This window comes from Charadrius vociferus, unplaced genomic scaffold (genome assembly GCF_000708025.1).
Source record: "Charadrius vociferus isolate BGI_N301 unplaced genomic scaffold, ASM70802v2 scaffold379, whole genome shotgun sequence".
In the NCBI taxonomy this organism is placed as follows: domain Eukaryota; kingdom Metazoa; phylum Chordata; class Aves; order Charadriiformes; family Charadriidae; genus Charadrius; species Charadrius vociferus.
Window position 1 is genome coordinate 146,452 of NW_009649938.1, and position 15,983 is coordinate 162,434.

The following is a 15,983-nucleotide window of genomic DNA, read 5'->3' on the forward strand; positions in this document are numbered from 1 at the left end:
CCTCTCTCCTCAAGGTCTTAATGCATTTTTTTTTCAGATCGGTTTCCTGTTTATAGGAGCACTCAAATCCTCTAGCACACTTAGGTTATCAATTTGACAATGCTGTTTGTCCAGGATTCCCTGCATATTCTAGGAAATCCTTTCCTGATTCTGAGATTGCCAGCCTAATGTGGGAAGCAGTGTCCCTCTTTTAGACAGAAATACCCTCGATTTGAAAGAACAGCACTGTGAACACCGATCTTTACAAAAAGCAGGGTAAGTATTTAGCTTGATAAGTCTTGAAAATATTTTGAGATATTAGGGGTTTCACTCTGATAAATATCACAGCGGTGAAGGAAGACCTTCTTAACATCTAGTGCCAAATTCAGTTTAAAAAGCACTGCAGCTGGTTATCATGGCTAACAGCTCATAGCTTTTTAAGGGCCAAAGTAGTCACTCATGCCAGCAATTCACAATTACCACTAGGAATACACAGAACTATTTTTTCACGTTAAACTCCTCTAATGGAAGGTTCGTTTTTCAAAGTTACTCAGTGAACGTGAAACATGTTCTGTCCTACACTCCTGGGTCAGAACTAGCTTTGCCAAATTCAGAACCTTGCGCAACATCAGCATGGTGTGCACAACAGAAAGCATATGTGGCAGACTTACAAAGCTACAATTCTATACCTTTCCTCTTGCTAAATACTTTACCCTTGGTTTATTGCTTCGGAATGTGCATTCAACTCTAAATAAAATCTTGTATATTGTTTCAAGATCAGGCTTTGCTCTGTGTAACGAATCATGCTGAAATCCAGCGCCGCCTGATGCAGCTATTAACACCACACCAGAGAAGAATTTTTCAAGCTTCAAAAGCCTCAGAAGAAACCCCAAAAAAGCAGCTTTCTCCTGTCAAGGCTATAGGCAACGCTCACTTCAGGTAGCAGAAGAAACTGAGCTCACTTGTTTATCCTGCATCTTGTTCCAAAGCAATTAACTGAATGAAGAAATCGCTTGCCTGTCCACGATCACAGCAGACTTAACACTTGTCAACTGCCGTCTTTTGGAATTAATTCAGCCAACAGCATCACGTGCTTCAAGCACATCTTCAAATCTTGGCCAGACATAGCTAGATGGTTCTTGTTTTTTTTTCCTCCAGCACAGAAACACAGCAGTTAAGCTATTAATGAATTTCCTGTAATAATTCAGCATAGCTTCACTGATACGTAAAAGTAACGTAATGCTGAACTGGGAAGAGGTGTTTGTGGGGAAAGAGGGAAAAATCAAACTAAGATCATTGGTGCCCCCAGGCATCTGTAAAGGCAGATCTTTGAAACACTTCAACAATTTTGAGGGCAATGCTCTTGCTCTCCCTGTAAGGCTTCCACCTTACAGAACAACTCAGGTTTCTGATCAAGTTAGCAAAACGATTGGAATTTTTTCCACAATAAACTGTTAAACATCTTACTCATGAAAATGCATTCACCTCTATAGGAAGGATTCACTCATCTCTATCTCATCTTCAACTCACAGCCAGAGTTCTTGTAGATGAGAAGGAGGACACAAAGATGGGCGTTATTTCATAATTAAGGAACAGGTATTACCTATTCCTTTGGAAAAATCTCTTACCAAAGTTTACAGTGACTCAATTACAACACTGCTGTGCACTTGGCCAATACTGATTGTCTACATAGTTAAGCACAACTAATCAACATATTAAAAAGCAGCAAAGAATAGCAACCAGCTTTCATTAACCAAGGCAAATGCTCCTGAAATAAAGTACAAAATGAAGTGCTACCATAAGTATTGCTCACACTGGGCATTCCTTTGGAACCTTACCCCTTTTTTCTTTTTTTTTTTTTTTTTTTTTTTTTTTTTTATTGGTTAGCCTGAGAAAAAGTATCCCCTAGAAGTACAGCCTGCAAGCTCAACCATTCCCCCCATAGCTGGTGGCTAATGCTCACCATCAATCTACACTTCAAAAGCAGCTACGGAACAGAACCAAGAATCAACGTGAGATCACTGAAAATATTTAACAATCTTTCTAATATACTGCAGACTGAATTGGCAGCAGAGGCAACTGTAAAGATTGACCAGTATTTCTCATTTTGAGATTCTCTCCTCTGTTGTGCCAGAATTTAACTGCACAGGACGAACGCCAAAAGTCTTTGCATTCAGCAATCCGCAAGAAAGATAGAGAATTACATTGTTTCAGGTGTACTAAATTCTGGAAACCTTTTATTTCAGAAATGCTAAGGTAAGTTTCGGAGGAAAACCTTTGACAAACTGTAACTTTGCCAAACCCCACCTTAATTCAATCTCCTTGTGGTCACGTCCTACAAAGCAATTTTTACTAATGTAACTGAAGAGTCTTCTCCCATGTAGACCCTGCCTCAGTCAGTTCGCAAAGTGTACAATGTTTTTTTACTGAATTCAAAGTTTTCTTTTTTCCATATTGTTCCAGTGTGGGATATATTCTTCCTTCTCTGAATATACTCTTCCAACTCTGCTCTGCAAACAAAATTATCAACAGATTATGGGGATTTCCTCTCATACTCATTACTGCATATATGCAAATGACTACGCAGTCCCAGTTTAGCATGGGACCATCAGATGATTATGTATGCTTAAATCTTCAGGCACAGAACCCAGCAAACAATCCCCAACCTTCTTTAAAAAGTACCTAAGCTCTCTTTTGCACTATATTTGACACTCATCAACTAAAATACAAATTCCCCATACACACCTTTTTTTTTTTCCTGCATTATTTGAGCACTGCATAATTTAAGGGTTTGGGGTTTTTTATTTTCTAAGGTAAGAGAACATTTGTACCTTCCCAGTTTGCAAGCAAGGTGATGTGGTGAATCACAGAAGATGTTACAGCCTAGCAAATACATCAACCTGGATCTCCAGAATTCCCTACTAGCACTTAAGTCACTGAGCCCTCTTCTCTCTCCGTTTCCCTCCCAGACTGACCAAATTAGTTCATCATAACACAGTCCCTACACCTTTCACTGTACTATGACTTTCTGTATCTTCTGCTTAAATGGTTCGTGGTTTTGTAATTCTCTTTATTCAGTATTCCTCACAAGAAGCAGAGATGTATGAACTTTAACTGATACTCTCTTCCTTCTAAAAAAAAAAGTAATTAATGAAAAAGTACAGATAAATGAAAAATAAAACAGGCTGCAATATTTCAAAGATGAAAACTCATGGTATGTGTTATCAACACAACCTGATGAAAACTATTGCCAAATCTGACTGTATATATACCCCCTTAGCAACACCTGAAGAAGGGAAAGCAGCATCCCTGGGAGACACGACTTTATACTAAAGTGTCTTATAAAATAATATAAAGAATATATAGGTTTTTACAATATAAAACTCGGTAGGTTTCTAGTGTAATTCCAGATAATTTACCAAAAGAACTCGACCTTTTTATTGGGTTTTGAGCCACTCTGTATAACTCTATAAGAGCAATATAATCATATAATTACTTGTATTAAAAAAAAAATAATAATATAAAAGCAATATAATTGCTTGTATTACAATGTTTGAAATAAAGTCACAGAAAGAACATTCTCCTCGTTTCCATTTTATAGATGCTTTCCATAAAACGGACACCATAAAATATTTTTTTGCTTTGGAATAATTAAGTATTTTTTTAAATGATATAACGGGTGTCATAATGCAGTAGCGACTGCTCAAAACACTGTAAAACAATTTCCACCTTGATTCAATGTTCCTTGCACAGGAGGCAGAGCTCTCAAGTGTGGAAGGATTTCCTTACATCGGTCAAACCCTCTCCCAGTCACAACAGTCCTTGCGCCTCTGCTCGCTCTTTTAACCTGTTCCCAAGCTCCAGTTACTCCAGCAGAGTTACTCTTTCTGATGTAACAAATGTCAATGTAAGTGCTCTCTTGAGAAAAGATGTCCTAGTCTGTCAGGACTCCCAAGCAAAAAGCAACTTTACCTTTGTTTTAGTTTGGTTTGTAGTTTTGGTTGTTTTTTTTTTTATCGGTCCCTCACCTAAGAACTCTGAACTAGCTGGCCGTGTATAACAAAGTTAGACCAAAGGATGGAGATTTTTAAAACAATTAAATCTCTACAGGATTGTCAAAATAAGGGACCCATTTAGGCAGAGAGATCCAAAACCTTCAGTGAGAAGAAGCTGTAGAGTGAGTTCAGAACCTTCTAGCAGCAATGAATCTGCACTCCAAGGAGATTTTATAATATGCCAAGTGCAGGAAAAAGTTTAACTGGCCCTGGAAGTCACCCATAAGACACACATTCACAGAAATCAAGATTTCTTTAGTTACATACCTGCTTCAGGCTTTTCCCATTTTTAGTGAGATAAAATTTATAAAGAATGGAACACTACTTCTATCATCAATATGTATATTCAGTAAGATAGATCTATCATAGCCTACTAAAGCAAGATATTCAGACAGTCCACAAAACTCTACTTGAGCTTAGAGCTGGGAGCTGAATTAAACAAGAAAAAGCAAGAACACTAAATTAAGTCACTAGATCTGGGACGCAGTCTTCTTCATGAAAATCTTCAAGGGCAAATGGGAAAAAAAACATAATCTTCTTGACTATCATAATTACAGGTTAGGAACACCAATGTATGCATTTGTTTAGAAATGTATACGTGTGTGTGTGTATACATCCATACATATATATACACACAAAAATGCTTACGTCCATATTTTTTTATATATATATATATGGATAAAACCTCCACCTGAAGTTTGAAAGGACTAGGACCACAAACATTCTCCTCCCTTGCCTCAAACTCACATTCCACCCTTGTTTCTGCAGTGCACACAGTTGTCAGACTGTACTTGTCCGAACAGTAGAACTGCAATGAAAAATTTAGGTCACGCATTTTCCTTTAGCCTCCCCTATTGCCAAGACTTTCCCACCCAGAGACAAGGCTTGAGTTTCCGGAGACAGTATTTTGCTCACAGTATGATTAGGAAACTGTAGCAATTACTTTGTTATCTTAAAACTGCACTGCCAGTAAACAAACAAAATAAGATTTGCAAAGTTTGTTCATTATAATTACTAATACACACCTCCTGATCTATATTTTCAAGGAGTACACAAACAGTAGTAGCACAAGACAGGAGTTTAATAATTTTCCTCGTGCTGTTTTAGAAAGTTAGCTACTGGTATTTGAACAAAACCAGGCATTATTTCAAAGATGATTGCCTTCATCTCATGAATCCGTCAGGATGGCAGTGCAAGACAGGTTGCTCTAATGAAATACAAACCCAACATGAACTACATCTGCACGTCTCTAGAGACTAATGGGTACATTTCTGCTACTGAATTTAAATGTCTTTAAATTGTTGAGAATACAAAATCATTGAAATTTTGCTGGGTTTTCATTTCAGTAAGTGATGCGTGCCATCACGCTTTAAAAGAAAAGTTGCTAACACAGCTACTAATGGTAGTATTAACAGTCAAGTGGTACCTATAGCTATCACTGTACTTCAAACCACAGAAGAATGGTTGATTTTATTAGAAAAGCATTGGAAAAGTCATTGATTCAGAAGAATTAGAACAGCCAGACATTGCCGCACTGACAGTGCAAGATACTGAATGCAACGCAGCGCGGCTGAAGAGTGAGGAAACAGGGAACCAAGAACCAACTCTGAGAGCCTCCAGAGATAGTTTTGGGAGACTTTTGCAGATGTCACAGCTCCTGGATTGAGGTGGAGACCAGCTGCAAGACTGTACCTACCTACAGTAGCTGTTTCCAAGCTGTGATAAACCTAGTCATTAGAGAAGACATTTTGAAAAGATCAAAGCTCCCTTCTCACTTTAAGACTCAGGAAGTCGTGACTGCAACAAGAAGTATAAACTGAAGGTTTTTCTACTTAAAGAAAACCAACATCTTCCATCCTTAAAGCAATGAACATCACTCAAAAAACCCACAGGTGCAACACAAAATGCCTTTGCCAGTTTTAAGGCTTGGCTGGCTATGTTGTGATAAACCAAAATAATGAAAATACATTCTTTGCTTCAGTCCATAGTGGCTCATTTTTCACCAAGGTGTAATTCTCCCTTCTATCAAATATTTTCCCCCAGCTCATTTGCTCTGCTATGAAGGCACCAACTTAAAACACGCAATGACTAACCAAGGAGACCCTGTAGCTGCAATGCATCAAACCAATTTTGTTGACCATTCACGGGTCACTGCAACATCAGCTTCACATGCCTGTTTTGGAGACAAATGACAAACACGACCATTTCTTTCTCCAAGCTGCACAGGTATATCATCTAGGCAAGCAGGAAAATTACTGCTGTCAAAAGTCTCAATCCTCAAATTCGAAACTATATTTAAATAGCCTCGAATATAGCCAGTAATAAAATATACTGGCCAAAGGGTGAAGATGCCCAAGGTGTTTAAATCCATTTGTTTAACGTAAAGTACTACCAGATAATGAGTTATACAGCAGAACTGATGTTCAATAACTGCACCAAAATCCTACCCCACGTGATTTCTACCCAAAAAATCCCACTGATGTTATTTATTATATGACATTTACTACATAAACTTTATTTTTTAAACCATGAAAATATGAAACATTATAATTATTAAATATATTATATGTAATATAATATGTTATATTAACTATAATATAAACAATATAATTATTAAGGACTTAATTTTCCATTATAAGGGAAAAGAAGGTTGGAAGACCAGAATTTATCTATTGAGAACAGAATAGACTACTTCAGTTGAAATGGACCTACAATGATCATCTAGTCCAAATGCTGGACCAATTCAGGGCTCACCAAAAGTTAAAGCACGTTATTAAGGGCATTGTCCAAATGCCTGCTAAACACTGATAGGCTCGGGGCATCAAACACCTCTCTAGGAAGCCTGATCCAGTGTTTTACCACCCCCTCAGTAAAGAAATGCTTCCTAATGTCCAGTCTAAACCTGCCCTGGTGCAGCTTTGAACCATTCCCACGCGCTCTGTCACTGGAACCGAGGGCGAAGAAATCAGCACCTCCATCTCCACTTCCCCTCCTCAGGAAGCTGTAGAGAGCCAAAACTGAGTTCCTACTGAGGTTTTTATAATTTGCGTAAATATCTTCCCAGATAATGCAAGAATGTTCAAGATGAAATCTAGATGTGCTTGCACAGCAATTATATCCTAACATTCAAATGGAAAACTGAAGGTGGATATCAGAGTTAGAATTGAAATTGCAAGAAAACTCCTTTGCCAAATGGGATCAGAAACCAGGAAGACAAATAAGGTTCTTCTCCAAACCATATCTGGATTAAGCTTACAAAATTGCAAAATTTCTGTCAGAAAAAAAAGAAAGCTGCATAACACTTGGGATGATATAAAAAAAGATCTAAGTCAACTTTTTCAGCTCCTAACAATCATTATCCTGTGAAAAATAAAATACTCCTGAAACCAACTATTAAAAATAATTGTCATTGATATGAGTAAAGGATTACCAAGTGCCAATGAAGAAGATAAAATATATCACTTGAAAAGCACGGAGAATTTTTGGAACACCTACGTAAAAATAAGGACTCAGGACATCTCCTTTGGTATCATCTAAGAACTAAAGCAAGTTTATACCCACATGTTTGTATACTTTAAAAACATCCTTTACATTGTCCTATAATAATTTTTACCACTACTTTAAAAAAAAAAAAAAAAATCTGTTATTGCACAGGCTTTATATAACACACTAATTACTACCTACTTGACTACCCTCAATCTTACAGTAGACAGCAGATAAAAACCTAATATATTTTGTGAGCATTTATGATCTGAGAAATTAAGTAGGCCAATAGAAATATGATTAGAAGACATTATTCTTCCTTCCACTTAAGAGCACCTGCCAGCAGGATGCCACTGGGGATGGTTAAGTGCTCTCTCTGTGCTGCGGCACGCACCAACACAGTCCCCTTGCAAAATCCTGCACTCCTCGTTATTGCAACAACATGTACACAGCGTTTCACAGCACTGTTCCGCAGCCCTCTTTTTCACTCTGCTGAACTTCGCCTCCTCCAATGCAATTCACTGAAAAAGAATTTTTTCAGCCGCTAATTGAGTTTCAGCATTTGATTTCTGCTGCTTGAAAAATCCCACGTGCTACCAGACCTCTAGTATTGGAGTAGCCTTCTGCTTTTATCAAAGCCAGTGTTTTAGTGTGGTGGGAGTCATTCCTAAAGAATTATTTCTCTTAGGATAAGGATTAAACAGTTAAAAAGAAGATTACTGCCATACAGCTGGTAGTCTACAAATCATCAAAACCAAAGCCACAAACTCTAAGGGATACTTACCCTTTTTCAAAGACTAGGCACAGTAAAAAAAACCCCACATATATATATAATTTTGTATACTATACACTACTGAAAATGTAAACACTTAAGAAACGATACTTATTTCAGAAATAAGACTAGATGATATTGTGTGGTATACTTAATGCATATTAATGAACTTTAACACATTATTCAGCTCTAGGGTAAGAGATTGTTCTCTGCTTATAGCATTTTGCAGAAGCGTATCAAAGACCTGATATCTAACGTTCAACTAGAAACACTAAGAAACTACAAAAGGCTGTCTATAATAAGAAAGGACTGAATTATTACACCCCTGTAATAATCAGCCTACCGGTAAAAAGACCAAAACCACAGCAACATCTCTGAATTTTCAACTTAAAGGTGGGTGGGGAAAAACAGCACATGATTATAATATATAATTGGATAATTAGGTCTTTAAGCTTCACGTCACCACTTCAGTCAAAAACTCTGTAAAGCAAATCACAAGAAATTGTATTTCATGTGATTAGATGGCATTCTATTTTTAACACTACTGCTTAACAGATGGAAGCGGAGTTTTTTCCTTCAAAAGTGCTTTAGTCATCATAAAGTACCAACAAAGATGTTAATTAAACACATTTGTAGAACTAAAAAAAAAAAGTGTGATTTCACGTTCGTTCTCTACAGCTATTTCTACAGCTCTCTCTGACAACATTACCATTTCATTATATCAACATATACATGCGTACGTCAGGATAAGAAAACATACCAGGTCTTTGCTACAACTTGAATCCCTTTTATCACGTTGACAAATATTGCCAATGCTAAGTTTATATTAGTACATCCATACACATTTCCGCAATTGTATATTGTGTTCACCGCTATTTCTGATGTGTGGAACAGCCTCATGTTTCAAGCCCTTGTACCAGGAGAAATAGCAGCACATGTAAGAGTGGACATAGCTCCTCTATTCAGTCTCCACTTAAAATTCTTCGATAGCCATGCTTAGCATTGCTTTAAAAACAAATTTTTATTCCTATGCCATTACTAATTTATACCGAAAGGGTGTGTGCTTGTGAAAGAATGAGTGTATGTAAAGGAACTGTATCGCTGTAAGAAATATACTAAACAGAATGATAACCGATAGTTTGATATTCCAAATATTACTATATCTATATTTTATTTGCCTAACTACTTTACTCACAATAAAAAAAACAAACCCACCCTGCAGAAATCCCCACAAGTTTCTACAATGAATCAATAAGCTTATGTAAATCACATTGCCAGAAGCGAGGTCTAAAGAGGAGTTTACTAGAAGAGAATTAAAAAGTAACATACTATCCCCATCGGGTGCTAGATACAGAGAGCATAAACCATTTTTTCCCAGCTGTGGCTGAAGGAAATCGCATTTCCCCAAGATGAGCCAAGAACCTGAAGCGCAGGACGAGCAGGAGGAGCCTCCGGAGAAACAAACAGCACTGAAACAACACTTGATAATGAGATGAACTTGTCTCTTCTATCTTAAAACTACTGGACAGCACTTCCTAAGAGATTATTAAAATATTAAAAATCTATATAGGGATGCCTTTCCTCTTCTCTGATCCTTCTGCCCCAGTTGCAAGGTAACTTCTTAGGAAGGGAACAGTCACTTTCTGCCAACAATCACTGAGGGAGAAAAGGACAAGCAAGTTTTACACAAATTTCCCTTAAAATATCTTAAAAGTTCCTACAGCAAAGGAAACTAATCAAGGATTTGGGATTAGTCTGAGTTCTGAACTTCTTTGATTATGACTCAACATCAGTTCATCAAAACAAGGGAAAATGCCGACTTCTTTGCAGGGTATTTATGGATACATTTACCCTGGACTAAGTACCAGACACTAAGAATAGAGGGACCTCAAAGCTACAAGTTTTCTTACGTCACTTTTTTCGTATCCTGACTGCATCATGTGACAATGGCATGATAATGCGATACCTCATTGAAACCTATACAATATTCACCAGAAGTTGTGAGCTGCTCCTCTCGCCACTATCTTAATCAGTTTGAAGATAAGTTCTCATCCCCAAAGTAAACCATTTAAGAATTTTAGCACTGTAAACAGACATGACAGATAGCACATTGCATATTAACTACATAAGGGAAGGGAAGGGAAGGGAACATGGTCCACCAGATTTCTCAACCAAAAATACTTCTCACACCTTTACTATCTTGGGCTGTGTATGTGAAGCTGATTTCCACTTCCAGTTACACCAAAGCACATTCAGCCTAAGTCCATTAACCGAATTATTTGAGAGTCATTGGAAGACAAATTTGGCTGTATGCACGTGCACATACATGACAGCACCTATTTCTAAAATGATAGGACAGATCATCTCTGTGGCATTTATGTCACAGCCATGACAAAGTGCTTTTCCCAGATGAATAAGTGACAGCGAGAAGGCTGTTTTCAATGGGAAGAGGAAGCCAAGAGCTGGCTTGTTTCCATGGAAACGCTAGCAGCATCAGGCAGAACAGCTGTAGAGGAAAAGGCAGAAGTTTGGGAGGCAGAAATCTGGCTGATTTTACCTCAGCGATATGTCAGTACCATCAGAGACCATCTACATTTCAGGTAGATCAAGCTAGTTTATGCTGAATACGTCATGTATTAAGCTACAGTTTCCAATTAAGACTTTAAAAGCCAGCATGCCAGAAGTAAATTAATAAAAGTTACTTACAATGCGATTTAGTCAGCCCATGTATACGTGAAGCTACAGAGCGTATGAATATCTGTAACAGTGATGCATTAGGATTCTTGTCATTAGAAAGAAATCTTGTTGTTTCTTTAAAAACGACAGCTCCCGTAGGCTGAATGCTTTATGCAGAATGACTGGTTTTCACCAATTTAATCTAATGGACTCTTTTCCTACTTAAAAATAAATTTAGTGTTTTGATTACTAACATGGCAAAAGGCATACCCTCTTTGGCAGTTTCTTTATCAACCTTTACTATTTTCTTCGTATCACTTTCAGATAGAAGATTTCTGCGTAACTCAAAATTATTAAATGGTAAAATCCAAAGTATACTTGCTCTCCCTGTTGAATAAAAGCCAGAGAGTAAAGATATCCACTTATAAATCAAAGGGCCTTTCTATTTGTTAAGAAAGCAAATAAACTTTGCTATTCAGTATTAATCTACAAACCTATATCCCGAGATTAACAGATCTTCACCACTCCATTCACGGTACCCTCCCAGCAGCGTTGCTTCCACCAAAAATAAAAACTGTCTTGCATCACGAACAGCCAAAGCCCTAAAATCATAACCCACTCCAGTCATCCACCATAATACACAACAGGTATCTAGGTACCTGGAGAAAACCTAAGCAAGCCACCAAATAAAGACGTAAGTTATCTGTGATAAGAATGCTCTCCTATATGACTTCTGTGGCTTTAACCTTTCAAGGGGATCTATGAAATCCTGTTTTCTCCCTCTCCCATCTCACTCATTTCAGCTGATTCTTCCTACAACCAACCCCACCAAATGTTCAAAGCTGGTATAGATGCTCCAGGACACTGAAAGGAGCCTCTGGCAATGTAACTTTACGTCAAGCAGCAGATGGGAACTCTATTTCCATCCGACGATACTGCTCACCGCTCAAGTCCAGCTCCTCACGTGACAATGAAGCAGCAGAAGATCAGTATTTTCAAGAACGCTTGCAAGGCGTAAGTATCTTGATGCCTGGACTGCAAGGCTTTTGTGGGTTTATTTGCATTTCAGCAAATACTTACTTAGGGCAAACTTTACAAATACTTGCTAATTAGTTTCTATCCTTCCCTTGCAAGCCAAGCAATTACGATCTTTCCTATAGCTAAAGACCGTTCAGCAAAGGGGCTGTGTAACTTGCCTCTGGCTGCTGGGAACGGTGAGGGTGTCGCAGGCAGCACCGGCTCGAGTGCCCTGGGCCACGCTGACTGCCGCGCCGCTGAGCGACCCAACTGCACAGGCACTGTCCCCTTATCCATGAACAGATTTACACTCTTCTCCAAAAGTGAAGGATATATAGCTATGAACTTTGAGAATCCCAGGGCCATTTCTGAGTTCCTGCAGTAAGTACACGGGTAATCTATAATCCTCAGGAAAAATCAATGACAAATACTAATTACTTCTTTAAACGGCATTATGTTTCAACTATTATTCAAAAGTAAAAGGCCTCAAAAGCTTAATTAATTTGAAATATGATATCTGAGACTAGCGCTGACATTCTAGGTCCTGCTGGGCATCTGCAGACACTCTTTTAAACTCTGCTTAATTATGCTTCTTACACTCTCTATTCAGACGTATTTTGCACTTTACTAAGCGTAATGAGTACTTTGCACTTATGAGCCATCAAAGGATATCAAAATCATTTCCAGGTATTAACTAGTGAAACTCACAAAACACGTTTGATTCAGGTAAGAATCAGGTAAGCGTCCGTTTCAGAGATGCTCCAACCAACACACAGAAAAATTTAGTTGCCCGATGCTTCTCCTCCTATGCCAGTATCCTATGCCAGTAGCTTTCCATACCTACATAATAGCATTCTGTCGAAGAACAGTTTGTGAATGATTGCTCTATTAACAGTGGAGTGAAAGGAGCACCGCTGTACTCTTTAATTTGATTTCACCATGTATGAAATCCAAAATGATAAAATGAAAGCAGAAATAATATTCAGATGTAACTCCCGAACTTGAGAAACAAAGAAAAGTGTTGCAGGTTTCAAAGCAATTCTACGTACATGGATTACATTTTATATTTGCAAAAACCACGTTTAGTAGATGTCTCGATCTGAATATCAAACTGCATACACCAGAAGTTGAAAATTTTTTGTAGAATCTCAAATAAAGTAAACCTTCTTGTCAACAAACTAGTTCCACTATTTATATAACATCACTGGATGGTCTTGCTAGAATAATCTTGTGCGTGCACTATCCTCCAATAGGTTACCATGGCAACTTATATTTGAATTTCTATAAATTTCTATTTTTAGAGATCACAGTTTAGGATAAAGAAAATCACAAATATTGAGTACCGTTTCATTAATAGAAAATATCCCATTTTTTATCAGCATCATACATCCCAGAAAAGACATTGCTGAAGTTAAATCAGGCAGTAATGCTAAAAAAATAATTACCACAGCTATCAAGAAAGTTTACCGCTAAGCAGCTTCGCCATAATCTAAGCGGTGTATGAGTCAGTAGCTAACACTATAAGGCAAAGATTGATGTTCTCAGAGTTTTGTCTTGATTTCAGTAAGGCCAGGATTTCACTCAAATGTTTTTAGAGTTAGTCATCATTTCAGCTGACACAAAACAAAACTGTATTTGCCAGAATACTCAGAAAATAACGTCTTTGTTTCAGGTGTGGGAAAATGTTGAATTGACAGTAACTCTTCAGTTCCAAACTAAGGTTACCATCACCTTAAATTACTGTGTTCAAGAGTGCTTACACTAAGTGCATGCTAGTCCTTAAATACAAATTTACTTAATGCTTTAAAACTTGTCAGCAATTCTCAAAGTTTTCTCCCTACCTGAAAGATCAAGGTACAGAGCAGCAGCCTTGAAGACAATGAAAACACTGAATTACACACTGTTGTTACAGCTCTGACACTGCCTTACTCTGGCTGCCTGGGGTTTAAATCAGAATATAAAGCTTAAAACCAGTTTTTAAGTTATAAAAAGGTAAATACCGTATCTTCAAAGAGACAAATATTGCCAAGTTGCCATTTTCTATTACAGTGTTAATTACGGCATTCATTTTACAAGCTTGAAATATCTTTTCCCGACCCACTGATGGTTCAGGGTGGTTTAGTACAGATGAAAAATCTGGAAAGCAAGTGCCTACAGGCTCTGTCAAAGAGTGGACCAAAGTGGACTGACAACCCAAGTGACAGCCCCAATTCCAGGGCGCAGTTGCAATCAGCACGCCTGCCTTCCTACTTCTCCTGGTATCTTCCATTTAACATTTACTCCACACTCCTCGGTTCTCCAGCAAAGTTGGGTGGAAAAATCCTCTACCCTAAAAGCTGCAGCTTCGACGCTATCAGCAACTTTCCATGAAACAGTAGGTGGAAGACAACCTGCGGGGCAATCACCGCACGCACTACTGTTTTGACAGGTAACTGACAGCCAAATTTTCTTTAGGATTCAGACAGTTAACATGCAAGCAATGCGAGTATGCCACTGATGAGCAAAGATAGATGCTTCTGGTAGTTTTTCTTCAGAACTGATCCTTTATTAAAACCATATTTCAAGCATCAGCTGGAGCCAGCTGTCAAGGGAAAACATATTGGTGGGCAACCTTCAAAAACATAAATAATTCCGGCACTCAGCAAGCGACAGTAATAATGACGAGGACTTTTACTTTCTGTTTAACTCGCCTCACTACACTCGCAGGAGTTGCTAACTTTCACAGAAGCTGCATCAGGCCAGAAGGTACAGTTCTGGAAGTCTCTTAACCGCACACTTATGGTCACGTCTATGAGACTGCCAGTGAAATCAGTGGAACTGCCCAGATGATGCCCCCCCCCCAACTGCACTTTCTGCAGGATGAGGCTTAGCTCCGAATACTTCATGGCAATCCCGGTAAACATGCTGCAAAACACTTACTACCATTTTATAATCAAACATTTCCAATTCAAATCTTTTTTCTTCTTGTATTACAGGGAGGATTTGCTGGTGGCTGCTTTTCTCATTGTTAAATTTGAGGCACCACTGTATATTTGTCTCAAAGGAATTATACCCATTTGTTTGCTCCAAAGCCCTGGATTAGAAAGCAAACCCACATTGCCACTGACAATAGCAACTAAAAGACATAACTAAAATCCAAACTGTCAAAGTAGAAAGCAGTCAGCATCAAAATCCAAAATCTCTATCTAAATAACAGAAACTTAGTATGATCGTTTACTGCCTTGCACCCATACCCTCAGCCACAGAGCCAGTGAGGGTCACCCTGAGAAATCAATGGAGGAAGAGCCAGGGTGACTCCCTGTCACACTTACTTTGTTGAACTCAGATCACCTCCCAGCACAGACAGAGCAAAGCTGGGAAAAGGCTGAGGTCACTCTCCCGCATCACTGTCACCACCTCACCCCAAACCCGAGACCTCTGACAGCTGGGGGAGGGATGATGGCCTCCTCGTGGGGCCAGCTGCCCTGACCCCAAACGCACCTCCATGCAGGTGCTCAGAAAGGATGAGGGCACCTGGGGGACATCCCTGCCCACACACACAAACAGGTCCCCCATCGAGGGCACCTCCACACCCCCACCCAGGCCAGGGGGGTGAGCATGGCTCCCTCACAGGCTCCTCAGGGCACAGCTCCCACCTCACCCTGTGTACACTCCCACAGGGGGGACGCCGGCACAGCGGGACCCCCTCACTGCCTGACATTGCCCGCAGACGCAGAGGGGACAAGCACCACCACCCCACAGGTGCCAACATCACCCCCATGCAGCGGGCCCACCACAGCATCACCTCCACATGCCCACCCCAAGCGGTGCGAGCACGCCCTTGATGCCCCACGCTCCTGCCTCCCAGGTGGCAGCCCATGACATGCGCACCCCATCAACACCTCGGCCTCCCCAACCACCCCGGGCAGGAGCGCCATCCGTCCATCTGTCTGTCCGGCGGCGCTTACCCTGGCGGCCCGCGAGGAGTAGGGGTCCTCGAAGAGCGCCCAGACACGGGGCGG

General features: G+C 39.4%; 1 protein-coding gene across 1 annotated transcript in view; it reads right to left on the reverse strand.

Annotated features, from left to right (window-relative positions):
• Nucleotides 1–15,983, reverse strand: part of KCNC2 (potassium voltage-gated channel, Shaw-related subfamily, member 2) — a gene marked incomplete at its 5' end in the record, with an annotated part of 102,179 nt that overhangs the window by 85,912 nt on the left and 284 nt on the right. Inside the window, one exon of the mRNA XM_009891415.1 lies at nucleotides 15,930–15,983. This exon is cut by the window's right edge and continues 21 nt beyond it. Coding sequence (XP_009889717.1) covers nucleotides 15,930–15,983 — 54 coding nt within the window. The remainder of the gene's footprint in view (nucleotides 1–15,929) is intronic.